At 34.3% G+C, this 20,385-nt stretch overlaps 1 protein-coding gene across 1 annotated transcript; it reads right to left on the reverse strand.

Annotated features, from left to right (window-relative positions):
* Positions 1–14,600: 14,600 nt before the first annotated feature.
* LOC140831050 (protein ETHYLENE INSENSITIVE 3-like) lies at positions 14,601–16,694 on the reverse strand. The gene has a single exon (XM_073194762.1). It carries the CDS (start codon positions 16,692–16,694, stop codon positions 14,868–14,870), a length of 1,827 nt encoding a protein of 608 aa, XP_073050863.1. The 3' UTR covers positions 14,601–14,867.
* Positions 16,695–20,385: the final 3,691 nt, after the last annotated feature.

The following is a 20,385-nucleotide window of genomic DNA, read 5'->3' on the forward strand; positions in this document are numbered from 1 at the left end:
GGATGAAATGTTACTGTCAAATTACCTTTATAACCTTCAGAGGAATGAACTTTTACCATATTAACCAGTGATGCAACCGAAGCAAACAGAGACGTCTTAGATTATTATTATTTTTTAAAAAATATGATTGAAAAGTTTTTAAAATGATTTATAGGTGATTGATTATTGGCAAAAACTTGTGGGACGGTCTCACATAGGAGTGGACAACGGTCGGTTTTGGTCCGGTTTTACTCTACAATTATTCGATTTTCGGTTTTGAATATCTCTAGTCCAAAACCGAACCATTTTATTACGGTTCGGTTCGATTTTTTTGAAGTACGGTTCGGTTTATACAACCGGTTATATACGGTTAGCTAAAATTTGTTACAAAATAAAATTATTAGTCACTTTATGCCTTTAAAATCTAAATCATAGTATTTTTCAAACATTTAATTTGTGGGACTTAATTTTTTATATAAAAACTTAAAGAAATATATACATAAAAGAAAAGAAAACATCGATTGGTGAGTGGTGAAAAAGAAGAAAAAACGATCAGATTGAAAATTGAGAGTTAATGATACTAAGTTCTTAAATCTTAATAGGCCCATTATTCATAAAAAGTTTTATACTTAACAATAATATGACTCATTATACATAAAAACCTTATACTTAACAATAATATGACCGGTTCGGTTTTTCGGTTTTTTCGGGGATTAAAATCCAAAACCGAACCGAAAAACCGAATTTCATAAATTTTAAAACCATAACCGACCGAAAAACCGATAAAACCGAACCATTTAAACCGAATTATTTGGTTCGGTCGTTTTTTCGGTTTTTCGGGTTTTATGCCCACCCCTAGCCTCACGGGTCGTATTTTGTGAGACGAATCTTTATTTGAGTATACGTGATTGATTATCGGCAAAAACTTGTGTGAGACGATATCACGGGTCGTATTTTGTGAGACGGATCTTTATTTGAGTCGTCCATGAAAAAGTATTATTTTTTATGCTAAGAGTATTACTTTTTATTGTGAATATTGGTAGAGTTGACCCGTCTCATAGATTAAGATCCGTGAGACGATCTCACATGAAACTCGCTCTTGATTATTTTTGATAGATTTATGTTACTATATTAAGTTTGAAAGAATTATATTATTATAATGATGATATATGTGTAATTGATTAATTTAGAAATATTTATATTATTTTTATGGTTTATATATGGTTATTGAATGATTAATTTTGAAAATATGATATGATTTTGTAATAATTCTTGTATTATATTTTAAAAACATTTTTTGTAATTTTTTAAAAAAATTTGACGGGTTGAATCGCCTAACTCACAAGACGGAATAACCCTCCATGCACTGTTTTGTTGTGCGGACGGAGGTGAGCGGTTTGCCCGACATATGTGTGTGTGGTAAATCTATATATACGTATGATATAATAATTAATGATTTTAATTATTTGTAAAATTTGAGCTAAATATTGAATGAAACAAGAAGATGTAGTTATTTAATGCTACATTTTTCACATCAAATGATCTTGTACTATGTTTGTAAATATAGTTTGGATTATCAAATTGTTTGAAGGAGTATAGCCATGTTATATATATATATTCAGACAAAGTTCATAAATTTTTATTATTTTATATATATATATATATAGATATAAATAAAATAATAAAAATTTATGAACTTTGTCTGAATAAATAAAATTAAATTATTAATAAAAGAATTGTTTTTTTATGGAATATTTTGATCTAAATAGAATGATTTTGTTTTTTAAAAAAATTGTGCTTATATGTAATTATTCAATTAAAAGGAAATTTTTTATAAGATCTAACACAACAAGCTAGAATAATTGCAATAATTAGTAAATAATATTGAGGTATTAAAGACTGATAATTTTTTTAAAAAATATGCAATATATTTTATTTGAAAATAAGATATTCTTGTAATTATATTGTGAGTAGAAGATTGTGTATTTATTTGGCTTGGACAAAAACTTATATGAGACGGTCTCACAGGTCGTATTTGGTGAGACAGATCTCTTATTTGGGTCATCTATGAAAAAATATTACTTTTTATTGTGAATATGAGTAGGATTAACTCGTCTCATAAATAAAATTCGTGAGACCATCTCACAAAAAAAATGCTCTTTAGCTTGATAATCATGCCAAAGAAACTTAAGTTAGTTATTTTAAATAACTTGCATTATATTTTATAGTATATCAGAAATATAGTAATAAAGGTAAAGTTATTTATATTTTTATTCAAATATAGAATACTATTTTAAATAACTTACATTATATTTCATAATATAACATGGAAATATAGCAATAATTGTAAAGTAATTTATATTTTTACTAAAATATAGAATGCTTTTTCTAATTCACAAAAAAAATTAATAATGGTTTAAAAAAAATATCAAGATTTTCAGGATCAAGCGTTTACCACTATGCCAAAAGATATAACTGTTAGTCAAGATACAACTTTATTTCCTTATACTTAATGCATCACAAAGTGCATCTATTTGAGTGCTAATGGGTCGGGTTGTTAAGCCCATAAATCTGGGGAGGTGCGTGTCTATCTGCTGATACTGTCTTACATACTATAGAAATCAATCTTACCATTCCCTTACCGTTGGCCACGTCTCCAATAGAGACAATATCATCCACGCCACTCTTTGATGGACCACTTAGCCAACCATATCAAATGACGCAACGTCAGCAGTTTAACGCATGAGAACTTTGTATGAGGTCACTCATCCCAATAGTACTCTCACTCATGCACACATAACCGAACATTCCTATCTCCAAGAAGTATAGAAATATGTTTTTTTCAGACTGGAACTCATGACATTGTTCTGATACCGATTGTTACGATCAAATGCTTACCACAAGGACAAAAGCTATAGATATTAGCCAAGACTCAACTTTATTTCTTTATACTTGTGGCAGTGTAGAGTGCACCTACTTGGGTGCTAATAGGTGTGATTGTTAGGCCTAGTACAAGAAAAATACAAATTAACAACACTCATACGACAACGGTTTTTACTAAAACCGTTGTCTTTTTTCTTTTAACAACGGTTTTAACAAAAACGGTTTTTTTTTTTGCTACAACAACGTTTTTTAAAAACTGTTGTCTAAGAGTTTTTTTTTTTTTGCTACAACAACGGTTTTAAAAACCGTTGTCTATGAGCGGTTTGTTTTTAGGCTACTACAACGGTTTTGAAAAACCGTTGTCTTTCAGATGGTTTTTTTGGACTACATCAACGTTTTTTCAAAAATCGTTGTCTATATAAGATTTTGTCAAGGGTCAAGGACAACGGTTTGTGTAAACCGTTGTCTTTCGGATGATTTCTTAACTACGACAACGGTTTTTAAAACGTTGTCGTTTCTTGGTGTTTTATTTTGTTAAAGACAACGGTTTTTTAAAAAACGTTGTCGTAGTTTCAAATTTTTTTAAAAAAAATCGGTTAATATTTACGGACGGGTTTATAAAATACTGTCGCTAATTAAAATTTTGCGACGGTTATATAAAAACCGTCGACAATATTGGCGACAGGTTTTCATTTAGTCGTCGCAAATTGTAGTAACGGTATTTGTCATACCGTCGCCGATTTATTTTAGCGACGGTTTATAACCCGTCGCATTTTGGAACTCTTGACTTTTTAAAATTAGCGACAAAACAACCGTCGCTAAGTTAATGTCTGCGATGGTTGTTTCAAAACTGTCGCTAATGGCGACGGTGCCAATAACCGATGCAAATAGCGACAAGAATATTAAAGTTATCGCTATAAGCGACGGTTTTGGTCTAAACCGTCGCGAATAGCGACGGTTAAAACAAATACCCTTGCATATCATCTATAAATACCCGCTTCCTGGGTCATTTACTTCCCACAACGAAGTCTTCTCTCTTCCAGAATTTCATTTCACTCTCAGTTTTCGATTTCTTTGTTAAACGGGAATCCGAAACAACAACCATTATTCATCGTAAATTGTTTGAAGTGTTCAAGATTATATATCTATACTATATTATTAAGTACGAGGACATAATAATAACTACCTAGAGAGTACACCAACTTTTTTTTTTTTACTAATATTTACCCTTATATGATACTAATATCACACTTTTGTTTTTTGCTTTTTTTAGAAAAAATTTCAACACGCACTTTTATTTTTATTTTTTTTATTTCAACTATTCAAATATCAATTTAGTCCCTCCATAATTTGTCGAATTTTAATTTAGTCTATCAATAATGATAAAAAAAGATTATAGACACGCATCGCGTGTGCAGAATAACTAGTATTTAGTAAGATTGTTAGGTTGTTAAAACTAAAACCCAATTTTTTTTATTTTACGAAAAATATTGGCGACGAAATGCATATAATAAACCGTCGCTAAGAAGCGACGGTCTGCATAATAATAACCGTCGCTACCTGGCGACGGAAAACACCATCCCTACATTTTGTTTTACAACGATTTTTCAATGCTACGACAACGGTTTTTTACCTGCCAAACTCAAAATGTTGTGGTAAATTCAGAACAACAACGTTTTTAATTTGTTGCAAAAACGTTGTCGTAGCTCGTGTAACACAACGGTGCTTAAGCGTTGTAAAACCGTTGTCGTATCTCATATCACACAACATTTAAAAAACAATGCAAAACCGTTGTCTTTGTTATCTAAGACAACGGATTTTATCCGTTGTTGTTGTCCTGACTTTTAACAACACTGCTTACAACATCAGTTTTTCACCGTAAAAGACAACGGATAAATCCGTTGTCATTTAGCGTTTTTCTTCTAGTGGCCCCTGAGTCCAGGGAGGTGCATGTCTATGTGTTGGTGCTATCTCATATTTCTTAGATATCGGTATTATCATTTCTTTACGGTCAGGTCATGTCCTTAAGAGAGACCATATTAATCGTTAAGTTTTGTCGTCACTCTTTCATGGCCCACATAGCCAACCAGATTAAGCGACGTAGCGTCAGCAGCTTGACACACTTCTTAAGAGGTCACTCATCTCAGTGCTACTTGCACTCATACACGTTTAACCTAATAAATATTTTAACATCACTATATAAGATAAAGATATTATTTTATTTTGATAACAAAGATATCATGTAGTCTGATAATTATATAAACGGAGCGTAACTTATAAGAGAAAAAATACCTAGTAGGAGTTTTGAATCATTGGACTGGGGTATTCTGATCAAACTATAATTAACGGTTTTGACATGTTGATTTAGAGTGTCCTAATCAAATATTATCTAGATAAGATTAAATATCAAGATAGAACTAAATTATCAAGATATGATCTGGATTAATATCGCATTATCTAGATAAGACTCTAGATATCCTAATTCTCAAAACTACTAGTAAGAATCCTGATAGGATTCTACTATATCCATGTTATCATTAAATTAAGATAACATGTCAAAGGTTGATGCTAGAATATTTTCTCTCTCCTCCTAACTACACAATTTGACTATAACCTTGTATTCTAGAACCAAGTCTCGGTGTACACTGTCTCTCACCACCACACATCCACCGTGCTCCAGCCGCACTGTAATTTGCATCTAGCACTATTATTCTCAACACAAAAATTTATAGCTTCTCTAGTGCGATTTATAAAAGGAATGAAGTTATCAATCGTGTACTTGATTTGACGATTGAAGAGACACTATTGATCTATTTGATTGTTCGTAGGAATATACAACAAAACTTATTTTCGCTTAGCATCCATGATAGTTGGAGCATATTGTTGATACACTAAAGGTAAATTCTAATCAACACTATCTTGTTGAGATTAAAACCTTACGATTTTTCAAGCATGATTTTGAATTTCAAAATAAAATTTTAAACTTATGATGTGCTCTAGGTACGAGAAAATGATACACCAACAGTAAAAATGTCTAGTAGCATCTCTCCATGATTCCTTAAGTATCCTTGATAGTTCTTGCAAGAACCAATAAATTATGTTTGACATACAATAAAGTCTATTTATCACATATATTCCGATCAAATTTACAACCACTGATACCTCGAGGGTTGTATATGAATTCGATAACCCTGTACAGTGTCTTTGAGCATTCATAATGGCATCACATGTGCATATAGGAAATAATTTTTTCCTAAAGAATACATCTTACTCTAACAAGTGATTTCATGCACTACAATCTCAATATATCATATAAGATATCAACAATCATAGGCAAGTGGTGAATTACCAACTATAATACATTGGATCTTGCCACTACAAGATAAAACGGGCTACGACAACGGATTTTATCAGTTGTCGTAGCCTTTTAAAAACTATTGTAACTGAGGGTGTTGTTGAAAGTCCGTTCAACGACAACGGTTTTTACCCGTTGTGGTAGGTAGCATTTGCGACAGTATATAAAACCGTCACTAAATCCATTCGCGACGGTTTTAATCATAACCGTCGCTAAATTTAGCGACGACCTACATATAACAACCGTCGCTAAATTTAGCGATGGTCAGCATATAAAAACCGTCGTCGTCGTAACATTTAGCGACGGTCTTCAATCATGCATTCCGTCGCTAATTTGTTTCGAAAAATAAAAAAAATTCTTTTAATAATTTAATAAATCTAAAAGAAACTAACAATCGAAACTATAATCGTGTAAAAGAGAAAAATTTTAAGTGTTTTAAATGTAAGAGAAAAAAATTTAAGTGTTGTAAAGGGATAAAATTGTGTATGAGAAAAATTGTAAGTGTTGTGTGAAGTGATAAAATTGTGTATGAGAGAAAAATTTTAAGTGTTGTGTGAAGTGATAAAAATGTGTATGAAAGAAAAATTTTAAGTGTTGTGTAAAGTGATAAAATTGTGTATGAGAGAAAAAGTTTAAGTGTTGTGAAGTAGTGAGAAAAATTTTAAGTGTTGAAAAATTTTAAATGTTGTGAAGTAGTGAGAAAAAGTTTAAGTGTTGTGAAAGAAAATGGAGTGGAACGCTGGGTATTTATAGTGAGTTGGCGACGGTTTGTTGTTAAACCGTCGCCACAATTTAAATTAGCGACGGTTTGGATTTTATCGTCGCGAAATTTAGCGACAGGTTTTGAAATACTGTCGCATGTTTTAATCTGGCGACGGTTGCAATTCACACTGTCGCGAAATATTGCGACGGTGTTTTAGAAACCGTTGCTAAATTTAGCGACAGATAACATTAAACCGTTGCTAATTTTAAACATGCGATGGTTTGATTTAAAACAGTCGCTATAATTAGCGACTGTTTATTCAAACCCGTCGCTGATCTTAATTGAGTGACGGTTAATGTCAAACCGTCGCTAATTTTAGCGACGGTTGTTTGAAATTCCGTCGCTAAATTTGACAACGTCTTCCCCTACCGTTGTTATTTGTCCAAAAACCACGCTATTCGACAACGATTTCTTAACCGTTGTCTATTTTCCAAAAAAACACGCTAATAGACAACGGTTCATATGACCTTAAAACCGTTGTCTTTGACCCCCCAAGACAACAGTTGTTTAAAACCGTTGTCTTTGGCCCCTCAAAGACAACGGTTTTAAAAAACCGTTGTCTTTGATCCCCAAAAGACAACAGTTTTGGCTAAAACCGTTGTTAAAAACTCTACGACAATGGTTTTGAACAAAAACCGTTGTCGTATGTGTGTTGTTGTATGACATTTTTCTTGTAGTGTACATGTGTCACTAAATCCAATATTTCCACTTGATGACACTCATGGCATCAGTAAACAATTCAAAGTGTAGCGCTATAGTACATAGAGCTTCAGTGTTGTCTCGTGCTATAAGTATTAATTGTGTACAATCATAATCTTGGACTTATCCACTCGATAAATAGTAACAATTTGGAAAGTTCGGGTGTGGGTTTTATAGTCAATTCATCATATGAGCACTCATCTGCTTGTTTGAACATTTCTACTCCTTTTCCAATGTGAACAATTATCTGAGGAGGATCCATTAATGTCAAAACTTGGTTAGAATTCATGGAGTCAAACTCCATGACTTCAAGCCATCAGGATGAATTGGCATAAAAAATTGCTTCCTTGAACGTCTTTGGATTGTATTCATTGATAGGCTCATCTTGGATTTCTTAGAGAAGCAGACCATACGTCACCAATTGTCTTGAGAACCTTTCAGATCTCTTAGGTGCTTGTACTTCTACTACTGGCTGTTGGGGTGTGAAATGTATTATCTCAGTTATGAGTGTCTCTCGAACTCGTCAAGCTCTACCAGTTCGTCTTTTCAATCCCATAGAAACTCCTTTCTCCATGAAGGTGGAATTTCTTGAAACAAACACAATTGTTTCTTTGACATAATAGAAATATTATTGAAATTAACTCAAAATAGATCTATCATCCAATTTCTCTCTCAATATCTACTTCAGTATGCAAGGGATCCCCATATTATTAAGTAAGATTATTTGAGAGTTTTTCTCATACATATCTTATATGGTGTTTATCAACTTCTTTTGTATGAACAATATTCAACAACATTTCCACCATTTCAAACTTATAGCCCAAAAAGATTGTGAAAGTTCATTGAATTTCATCATAAATTGAACCACGCCCATCAATATTCGTTTATGACGTTCAACTACACCATTCAGAGTGATGACGCTGAAGGAATACATTGTGAGATAATCTCATTCTCTTTTAGATAGTATTAAAACTAAGTACTCAAATATTATCTATCTCGATCAGATCGAAGTGCCTTTATATTCTTTACTAGTTAATTTTCTACTTCAACCTCTTTGAACTTTTCAAAAATATTCAAATTTATATTTCATCAAACATATATATTAATATTTCGAATAGTCATCGGTAAAGGTAATGCGTTATGAATGGCCATACTTAGTACTAATACTTAATGTACCACACATATTAGTATGAATCAAATCTAATAGACTATGTGCATATTCTACTTTCTCCTCAAATGAGAACTTGGTCATTTTCTTTTTTAGGAAGGACTCACAAGTTGGTAGGGATTTTATGTCAAAAAAGTCAATTATGCCTCCCCACTAACTTGTTCGTTCATCTTTGTAAAATATGACCTAGTCTAACATGTAATTTGTGTGCAGGGTTTGGATTTTGTTCCATTTTATTTAAAAATTTTGCATTTGAACATTGTTTAATGAAATATCTTTTAATTTTAAGTTTTAAAGATCGTTTTGAAATTCACCTGTTCCAATCAAATATTCATTCTTGTAAAGATTACGCACACCTTTAGCAAAAATACACGAATAATAATCTCTATCAAGAATAAAAATATAAAATTTTTAACCAAATCAAAAACAAATAAAATTCTCAAAACTAATTTAAAATCATTGTTTAATATTAGTATAACATCTCATATAGCCTTGGCAGCAATAGTTAGCCTCAGAAAGGTCTCTCTTTCAAAGCTTCTTGCTTCTTATCATCACCTGCAAATCATTGCAAATATGAGAACCACATACGATATCCAATACACAAGAAGAGAAGTTAATTATGATGTTAAATTATATATGAAACATATCATGGACAAAGCACTTCTGAGCTAGATATTCCTTGCAGTTACTTCTACAATGTTCAGTATGTTTACAGTGGAAACAGACTTGTTAAAACTTGTTGGGATTTGGCCGCTTATTGGGCTTGTTCTTCTTATCAGTAGTAGACGCATCTTACCATTTTTCTTGAGCCATTTATTTTATCCAAAATATGAGCACACTAGGAAAACATGTTTTTTTCTTTCTTTATGGTTGCTTCAAGTAGAAAGAAGGTTAAACAACTCTTCAAAGGTTACATATATCTTATTCATGTTAAAGTTCACCATGAATGGGTCAAACGAGTGCAAGAGCGATAACAAGATTATATCAGTAGATAGCTCTCTTTGGAGAACCAAATAAAGGCTCACTAACTTTCAATGAGTCCAATCATATGACTACATTCTCATGGACAGAAGTTCCTTCTCGTAAATGAATCTTCATTAGCTCCTTGATAGTTTCATGCATATCGGTACAGATTTTAGCATCATACGACTCTTGAATGTGCACTTAAATATCGGAAATATAAACCCCATCGTCAAAACATATTAAAATTTATTTAAAATAGAAGCTAGCATATAGCTCATAGCTTGGAGATCATAATCTAAACATTTCTCAAGCTTTGCAAGTTTATTAGGACTAGCATCAGCTGTCGCCTCTTTTCGAGGAGCTTTGATAAGAGTATATGCTATCATTTCCGATTTCAGAATAATTTATACTTTACGTAGCTAGTCATGATAATTAGGGCCGGTGAGTTTATTATGATCAAAATTAGAGAGTGGAATACGTGATGACATCACGAATACATTGAAAATGGAAACATATAAATGTTGTCGCCTATTTTAAAATATTTTAACAAGACAAATTTTGGATTTTTAATTTTATGAATTTTCTTTCTTTATTTTGACATCTTTATCACCCATTGATGAAAATGGAAAATCAATTATTCAATTATGTTTCAAAATAATACAAGTCAATCATAATTCCTAAAAGATAGAGCCCAATTTCATTCGATGCAACCTCTATACATTCACATCATGTTTGATAAAAACATGAAATACGACTCTGTTTATGTAATGCCCGAAAATCAGTCCACGTAAACTATATGCATGAAAATTATTTAAATTTTTTATTTATTTTATTCAATTAATTTTAAATGCTTAGATGATATATTTTATATGATTAAATTGCATGATTTCATGAAATTAAGGATTTTTTTTCGGATATTCGATATTAGCCGGGGAAAAAGAGACCGGGGAAGACCAAGAGAAAATATTTTTTGATAAATGTTTTTAAAACTATTTTATCAAAAATATTTTTTTGATAAATATCAAATAGGATTAAAACTTTCTAAAAATATTGGAATCCAAATTATTTTACGAGTCGAGCCTTATTTTATCTGAGAAGCTGATTTTAGTCAAATGAAGGACTTTTAAGGGCTCGAAAGTTTTTAGTTTAACGGTTTCTTTATTAAACATTTATTTTAAAATTTAATGGCCTAATTCACCTAGGATTAACGGACCTAATTATTCTAAACCAAAAATCATAAAACCCCAACTTTGAAAATACAATTTTCGAAAATTGAGAAGGACAAAAACTAGGGTTCTTAGATTCCTAGTGGTTGCCAAAATACACAACACACACTCAAATTTTTGAAGTTTGAAAGCGAAAAAATCAAAGGATAGTCGCTTCCCATTCGCTCATCTTCACAATCTGCACCAACAATTGAATATTTGAGCGTTCTAAACCTAAAAGCACGCTTCTAAACTTTCTTTTTGTACCATTAAATTATAATATGAGTCTTTTATGTTTTGAAGCATGGAAATTATTTAGATCAAAATATGCAACTTTTAAGGGTTTATTTTCAACGTTTTTGACGTTTGTATGCATTCTTTGAGTCATGTTATATGTTCTAAGGGACACGCTGACTACGAGAGGCTTAAGGGACGAAAAAAGTGTCATGTAAGGGCACGATGAAGGCTGGACAGAAGCTAGAAACCAGTTAGGCTTGGGAGAGGCTAGAACCTAAGGTTTCCTTGCATGTTTTGGGTTGTAGCGATCAGATAGGGATGCGGCTGGATAGGGGCTCGATCAAGCGTGGTCATGACCCTGAGAGGGCTGCGTCCTACGGTTAGTAAGAGTCCTAGCATGGCTGGACTCATCGACAACTGGAACAAGAGAGCCGCAAGCTCTAGGGTTCCTTGCGCATGCGTGCGCGCGGCTGGCTGTGGGGCGTGGGGATGGTGCGCTGGTCCAGTTCGGTCTGTGAGGGTCCAGGATGGTAGGCTAGGGTCTGGTCAAGGGCTGGTCTAAGGTGACTCAAGTTTTTGGGAAAACGTGGCTTAAGAATGGACGATGGGTTCTAAAATGGATAGGGAAAGAGATGGGGCTTGAACCTTTGTTCACGAGGGCTAGTTCATTGTTAATGGGGGTAGTTTAGGGATGAAAAGTTTATGTTTACAATTTGGTGTAAAAATATTAAGTTTTGAATTTATTAGGGTTTAAAATGTTTCACGGTTAAACTATTAAGTCATTAAATCGAAAGACTCGATTTTACATCTAATAAAAATATTAGAAGTTAAATTTAAGCTTGTATGATGGTTTGTGATAGGCTCAAGTCAAGAAAAGTAAAAAAAATCAAAATCAGGAAGTTCGGAGTCTAGGGTAAAATGGTCATTTTACGTCTCGGGTAGTTCGAAAGGTATGACAGTGTCCCGAAGGATCATAATACATTAAATGATATTTTAAAATGTTTATGATGAAAATATGATATTTTATGATATATGCAAAGGCTGAACGATTTTCCCGAAATGCTATTTTTACGACTTTTTAAGGACACAATATTTTATAATAAAATGAAAGAACATATTTTGAAGGATGTGAATCGATAGTGATACAGAGGATATGTGGATGATCCATTTTAAGAAGGAACAATGAACTTTCAAATGAGAATATCGTGAAGCAAAAGACCCCAGAGGGAGCTCGTTTACGGGAGAAGGCCTCAGAGGGAGCTCAACGATCGTATTTTCATATTTGCTCATAGCCTAGTGACGAGAGTTGTTGACGCCCCGCCCCCCAGGTACTTGGTGTATATAGACTGATCAGTTGACCACATGATGACATAATAAAGGATAATCACTTTCAAGGATCAAATTTAATCCAAAATGATACACGATGATGAAAAGCTTTATGATTTAATGATTTATTTATAATTACTAGTTTTATTCCAGCTTATATTAAATAAAAATGATTTAAATGCATGCGTCTGCATATGTATTATTTGTTACGTATGGTTAGAACATGCTGAGTCATTAGACCACTAGGTTTGGATGGTTACAAGTGATGATGATTTTGAGGGAGGTGGCGACACTTGAGTGGATCGGGTCCGACAGTACACTCCCGAGGGACTTTTATTTTCTGCACTACTAGATTTAAAGTTTAAAGTTTTGAGGATTATGGTAGTAAAGATTCTATGATATGGTTTTTGATGTTTTAATGTTAAGAGTTTTCTTTAAAATTGACTTCGATTTTATAGTTGAAGATTTATAGATTTTTATGCATGTAGATTTTTAAATATTAGTTGTTATATTGGATGATTTTGAAATTTAGAGGAAATGTTTGTATAAAAAAATTTAGCAGTATTTATTATATTTTAAATGCAACCTTTTATTTTTTTTTAAAAAAAATTATATTGAATTTTCTATTATAGAATTAATCAAAAAATAATAATTATGATAAAAATAAATAAGGTTTTTTATCACGTCAATAACCAAGAAGACTAAAAATATAATTAAGGGAATTCAATCATTTTTAGTCCATCACAAGAGAAGGTTATCTGCGAAATATTTACTCTAATAAAATTATTTTTAAAAATTGCCTTTTGAGATGGCTTAATTTTTTTTTAAAAAAAAAAGAAATCAGAACTATTTAGAACTGTAAAATAATATTTATTTTTATGGTTTTGTATATGGATACGACATAATTTTTATATAACTAAATTACTTAAGTAATATGTTTAACTACAAATTTTGTTTATTTCACAAACGTTGAAAATATTTTGTAATATAATTATTATATAATCAATTTTAACTAGTATGATTACCTCACAAATTACGCCATTTTTTTTTCTCAATTATTATAATTTAAAAGAATAACTTCAACTCAAATCGGAACCACACTGGAATCCAAAAACGGGAAATAAATTTTGTCAACTTTCGTTTTTTTTTTTTCCATTTTGTCATGTTATCAAACAATTTACGATTTTAATCATCTCATTTGCATTTTTTTTTTTAAAATTAGTCTTTTTCACCAGAGTATTAACGTGACGTCGACCACGTTAGCAATGTCCAGTGCTACATCAACAATTTTGGTATCACATCATCATTTTCCAGCATCATATCATCATTTCGGTAAAAAAAAAAATTGATTTTGAAAAAAATGATAAATTAGTGGTCTAAAATCGTGAATTGGACAACAACACGATCAATAATTAAAAACCTGTAATTGCAGGACCAAAAATGTTATTTTTTCCTAGTATCATCCATGAAGGATGGAAGTTGAGAAATTCCTACACAATAAGCAACTTGGAGCATCCACATTTGTTGACATGTAACTAAAAACTTCAAAAGATATTTCACTAGTGCTTTATTAGTAACTCATGCAAACTCAGCCAGTTCCAAACCACCTTGATATCTACTAATGATCCCAACATATAAAGCTGCTGCACGGGTTCCATGAATCAAATCGTGCAAACTCGAATAGTTTAGGTTTTCCTTCATCTTTACGGTTCATCCTGTCCATAAAACTATCGCACATATTTAGCTGAATCTACCAGGGAAGCTGGGGCTGCTCTCGATCAACTAATTATCATATGGTTGTGAGCACGGGTGCTTGCATGGATTCTTGTTTAAAAACATACATGAGTTTTGCTCTCAATAGTATCAAACAACTTCTCCTCTCACCATGCATCTTTCCCCTCACCTACTTCCTGGATTTTTCCCATGATTTTGGCTACCACAGAGAGACAAGAAGCAATTAAATTAAGGACAAAAAAAGGCTCTTCAGTCAAAGAAACACCGCAAGGATAAAGATGAACTAGATACCAGAGCAAACATATGAACTTCGCGATATCGCCTATGGCTTGCATAAAACAACCCACAAATACGACGACACAAGACTAAAGTTTATTTATGTACATTTATGAGTCTATCTATTTTAGCAGCAAAGCATTGTACAACGCCCTGAAAGGATCTATCTATGTTGTTCATAACAACCACACCTAAGTCCCTCAACATCTATAACTATTTGGTAAAAAATTTACCATAATAACTAAGATACAGTAGGTGATAAGAACATGATTTGCAATCTTAGTACCAGATTGCATCGTCGTGCTCTGGTAGGTTATCCTTCTCTCCTGGAAGACCGCCGGCATAACCCGTGGGCGATATATTGAATGGAGAACTAGACATGGGTTCGAAGATATCATTCTCGTTGGAGTTAAAATAATGATTTATAAGCTCACATTGACCGAACATGCGTACTGGACTGAAAACTGATGGATTAGGATGTAGCATGCTGGGGTCTTCAAAGATATCGCCCTGAAATATCGTTCCTTGTCTGTGGAGGTAGCCATTTTGTTGATCTTGAATGAAGCCATGTTGCTGAAGTGAATGGTCCTCTGTAGCTATAGAATTTTCAGGCTCCATGTTCTTGGCGATGTTATTGTCGTAGTATGACATAAGTTCGTTGATCGTCTTTTGCCCATCTTCTGGAACTCCAAGTCCTGATAAATCAAGGGTACCTGGACTGTATCCTTGAGTAGGATTCAAAGGCAAAGGCACAGATTTTGATTGTGGAAAAGATTGGGGAAAGATGTTTGGCTTGACTTTGTTGGTGCTGAAGTTTGAAATTTCGAACTCAGATGAATGTCTGTGAGGGCAAGAAAGTTGATGATTATCCGTCGAATTTCTATCCTTAAAGTCATGGTAAAGTTCACTGTGACGACAATGAAGATACGTACAAGTGTATATCTCATGATCCATCACCACGTTCATTTCATTGTCTTGCTTCCTCTTCCGGGAGAAGTCCAAATTGGCCATTAGTTTTCCAGAAGATTGTTTTCGAGATGTTAGCTCATGGTTCAACAAATCAATAGGTCTCGGTTTCTGCTCTTGCACGTCAAGGTTAGGGTCCTCGTTTGCCCCTTCAACGTCATACTCATAGCTGTCGTTCAAAGTGAACGTTCCACTGGTGCCAGATGAGGATAAAAGTGAACAACAGCCAGGGTAAAGTTCCCGAGCTAGTGTTTCTTCCTGGTTAATAATAGCCAGCCAAGTTGTGCTTTCTTTAGCTGTCATCTTATCCTGTAAGCACTTCGACTGCCTTACAAGTTTCCGAATCTTGGAAATATCAGGTGACATGTGCTTGATGACTGCCATTAACACGCCCACCTTCCATGCCTTCTTCAGATCATGAGGCTTCTTGTAAGGAGGAGGGCTCTGATCCTTCGGCAGACCCAACTGATGCCACCAATCTTCCTTCCCACTGGGCCACCATGGAGGCGGGACACCTTTCTCCAACGGGAACCGTCTCTGAGGAGGATTACAGTGCTGCATGAGAGCAGATAAAAGCGAGCCAAGGGTCGTATCTGGAAGCTCCAGCAGCGTGTTTATTGTTGAGCCAATAAGCTTCGAGCTCTCATTAGCTCCAGGTAATGCATTATCAGTTCGATACTTTGCTATGGCAGCTGGCCCATTACGATCAAATCTGACTTTGTCTTTCCACCACTCCCTAAGATTATCTGAAGACCCGGTTACCGGTTTTCCTTTCTCAGGAATAATTCCAAAAACGAAACCTTCAGCTTTACACACTTCCATCATCTTCAACATATACTTCAAGATCCCATCTTGAGCCCTCGACATTTTCTTCCTTCGAGATTGTTCTTGAGATTGTCTTTGTTTAGCAGAATCAACTCCTACTTTTCCCTTGCTCAATTCTTTAAGCCTTTTCAGTCGCAGTTTGTCCCTCCACATTCTCCTCTCAAGTTCATCGATATCGATCTCATCCATATAATCATCCTCCACAGCTTGCTCTGGCTCATCAGACTGCGGACCGCAAGTCTCAGCTTCCTTGATAGGAGCGGATGAGAAGAAATCAAGATTGCTACACAAGTCAACATCCTCAAACATCATCATGGCACAAAATCCGTTGACAAATCTTGAACTTTTTCGTGTTTATTCACCAAAATGTGATATTCAGCAACACGCATGAAGATGTATTCGCTTATATTTCAGGATGTTCCCACCTGCAGAGATATACGCGATTCTTGATTCTATTCCAAAGAAATATCTGAAAGCTATACAATATAACAGATATATTACAAAAAGCAGTAATACATCTAAAACTAACTGAAATCCAACATATCACAAAAACTCAAATGACAAGAAAATAAAATCTGCCACTATACATGTATGAAAACGAACAGATCTGGACAAATGATAGATTGAGAAAATTAAAAATGGCCCTGGTGAAATCTAAAATCAGATTTATAGAAAATTTGCAGATAAAGATTCGCAAAAATCCCAATAAAAAAAAAATAAACACTCCAAAGCGATATTCCTAGAATTCAGATTCATTCAAACGATACTTCAAAACACAACTGATGTAAAATTTCCATTTAAACCACTACAGCATTTAATACTCACAGAACTGACAATATAAATCAACTCGTAGTTATTGGATCCACCTGCTATCAATTTTAACAAAAACAAACAACACCCGTCATTCCAAAAAACAAAAGTTCAAGATTTTGAACAAAAAGGTTCAAAGATCTAAATTAAATAGGTGGGTAACGAAGTAGGAGGAGAACTTACACCATAAACCCCAAGAAAATAGCACTCCAAGAAATAAGTAAACAAGATCAAAACAAGGTCCGAAGCCATCAAAGTCTCCAACTTTAACACAGATACATAAATAAAGGCAAGAAATATAGATAGCAATTTAATAACTGCTAAGCAATTATTTTATAAAGATAGTTTAAATTTTTGTTTGGTTTTACCTCAGGTTATTCATCACAAGCCAAGTTCAAATTCTCTTCCTCTACTCTGGTACAGAATAATCGGCCTAACTTTCACCCAAGTCTAAAAGAAAGAAAGCAGGAGAAAGTGGGAAGAAAATAGAAAAAATGATGGGACATTCTTATCTGTGTAAAAATGTACTTTTTCACTTCTCTTTTGCAATATAAAATATAACTAAAATATTCTGCCCGGCGACGGGGGAGATTGAAATCGAACCGATTGGATAATATTTTTATTTGATCATGGTATAAATCAAGGGCAATTTGGCACTCTCTCCGTTTTTATACTCGACTTTTTCTTTATTCTCTTTCCCCACAAATCTTTGTTTTAACTCCCTAATATTTCAAAATTTCCCAAAATATCCTTAATTCTCTAATTATGGTACGTGACATTATTTTACTTATCGAGGTTATTCTTAAAATCATATAACCTCAAGACATACAGCTACGCAAGGTTTTTAGCCTATAAATTGTTGGTCCCACGTGCGAAATTTGAGATAATAAAACCCGAAAATAAAGAATAAACTGGACACCGAGATTTACGTGGAAAACCCCTAAAAATTATTAGGGTAAAAACCACGGGCAAGATGAAAAGAATTCCACTATAATATTTTGTGGTGTACAACTCACTCACTGTGTTTCCAAATAGAATACACACTCTCTTAATACAAGAGAACAAACACCTCACAAATATTACAAAACTAAGCACTCAAATGCTTATAAGATGAGAGAAAACTCGAAGAAGAGATGATATCAGAATGAAGGGGGGAGCTCTATTTATAGAGCCTCCTGTCAATGTGAATACGCGTTAAAAACGCGTCTTCCATTTCTATATGAAACTTCCACCGTCCCACTGCATTTGTTGAAAAGTTTTGCCCACGTTTCTTTTTCTTTTGAAAAGTCTTTGCCGACATTTCTCCCACTTGGAGATTTGATTGAGAATCAAACACATCTCCACACATCTTTTCAATCTTTCCATTTCCTGCTGCTTACGTCTCTGCTAGACCACTTGAGAATCTGCACCACTCAAACTTATCAGTGTTCACTGGCTTGGTCAGAAAATCAGTCATGTTATCCTTTGTATGGATCTTCTGCATATCCACACTTTCTTCTTCTACTACTTCCCGTACAAAGTGAAATTGTACTCCAATGTGTTTCGTCCTGGAATGAAAGGCTGGATTCCTTGCGATGTGCAACGGCACTCTAACTGTCACAAAACAAAGGAACATTCTCTTGTTCGTGCCCGATCTCCTCCAATAACCTTTTAGTCCATATTGCCTCCTTGCAACCATGAGTAGCTGCCATGTATTCTGCCTCTGTTGTAGATAATGCCACAACTGTCTGCAGTTTTGAAACCAAGCTTACTGCTCCTGCTGCAAGTGTAAACACATAACCAGTAGTTTATTTCCTCTTATCAGGATCACCTGCATAATCTGAATCGACATAGCCCCTAAGTGTAAAATCCGATCCTCCATAATATAATGCAGCATTCGAGGTACCCTTAATGTATCTAAGGATCCTCTTAACAGTACTCCAATGCTCTCTTCCAGAATTCGCCATATACCGACTAACTGCTCCCACTGCTTGAGCAATGTCCGGTCTTGTACAAATCATGGCGAACATCAAACTCCCCACTGCTGATGCATATGGTACTCGAGACATCTCCATCCTCTCTGTTTCACTGCTAGGACACATCTCGGAGGATAACTTGAAGTTAACAGGAAGAGGGGTCGATATTGGCTTACTATCTTGCATGTTGAAGGGTTGCAAGACTTTCTTCAAATAATTCTTCTGTGAAAGCCAAATCTTTCTGTTACTTCTATCTCGGTGAACTTGAATCCCTAGAATCTTGTTTGCTGGTCCCAAGTCCTTCATATCAAATTCCCTAGCCAACTATGCCTTCAATCCTTGGACCTGATCTTTGTTGGGGCCTGCTACCAACATGTCGTCCACATACAACAGCAAAATGATATAATCATCACCAGACCTCTTGAAATACGTACAAGGGTCTGCACTCAATCTGTTGTATCCAAGGCTCATGATATAGGAATCAAATCTCTTGTACCAACACATCGGCGCCTGTTTGAGACCGTACAGAGATTTGTTCAACCTGAAAACCAATTTCTCTTTGACTTTTTCCACAAAACCTTTTGGCTGGAGCATATAGATTTCTTCTTCGAAATCTTCATGAAGAAACCCTGTTTTCACATCTAGCTATTCTAGATGTAGGTCAAACACCGCACACAATGCCAACACTACTCTGACTGTTGTAAGCCGAACCATAGGAGAAAATATCTCATTGAAGTCAATGCCTTCTTTCTGAGCAAACCTTTTTACCACCAATCTAGCACGATACCGCTCCACTTGGTTATTGCCATCACGTTTGATCTTATAGACACATCTGTTTCCAATGGCTTTCCTCCCTCGTGGTAGTGTAACAAGATCTCAAGTTTTATTCATGTCTAAAGCCTCCAACTCTTCTTGCATTGCTATCATCCATAAGGATACATCCGAGCTTTGAGTAGCCTCCTGGAAACTCGATGGCTCGCCATCCTCTGATAATAGACAATATGCAATGTTGCTTTCAGTGACATAATCTGAAATCCAACCTGGTGGTCTTCTATCTCGAGTTGACTGCCTCACATTGGAAACTTCAGACTCAACATATTCTAGTTCTTCGTGCTCTGGTACTGCTTCACAAGAAACTAGACCTTCGTCCGTCTTATTTTCCACATGAAAAATAGTAGTCTCTGAATTCGGTGTGCATTTGTCTCCCTTTACTTTATCTTCCTCGAAGATAACATTCCTGC

This window comes from Primulina eburnea, chromosome 4 (assembly GCF_022965805.1).
Source record: "Primulina eburnea isolate SZY01 chromosome 4, ASM2296580v1, whole genome shotgun sequence".
NCBI classification, from domain to species: domain Eukaryota; kingdom Viridiplantae; phylum Streptophyta; class Magnoliopsida; order Lamiales; family Gesneriaceae; genus Primulina; species Primulina eburnea.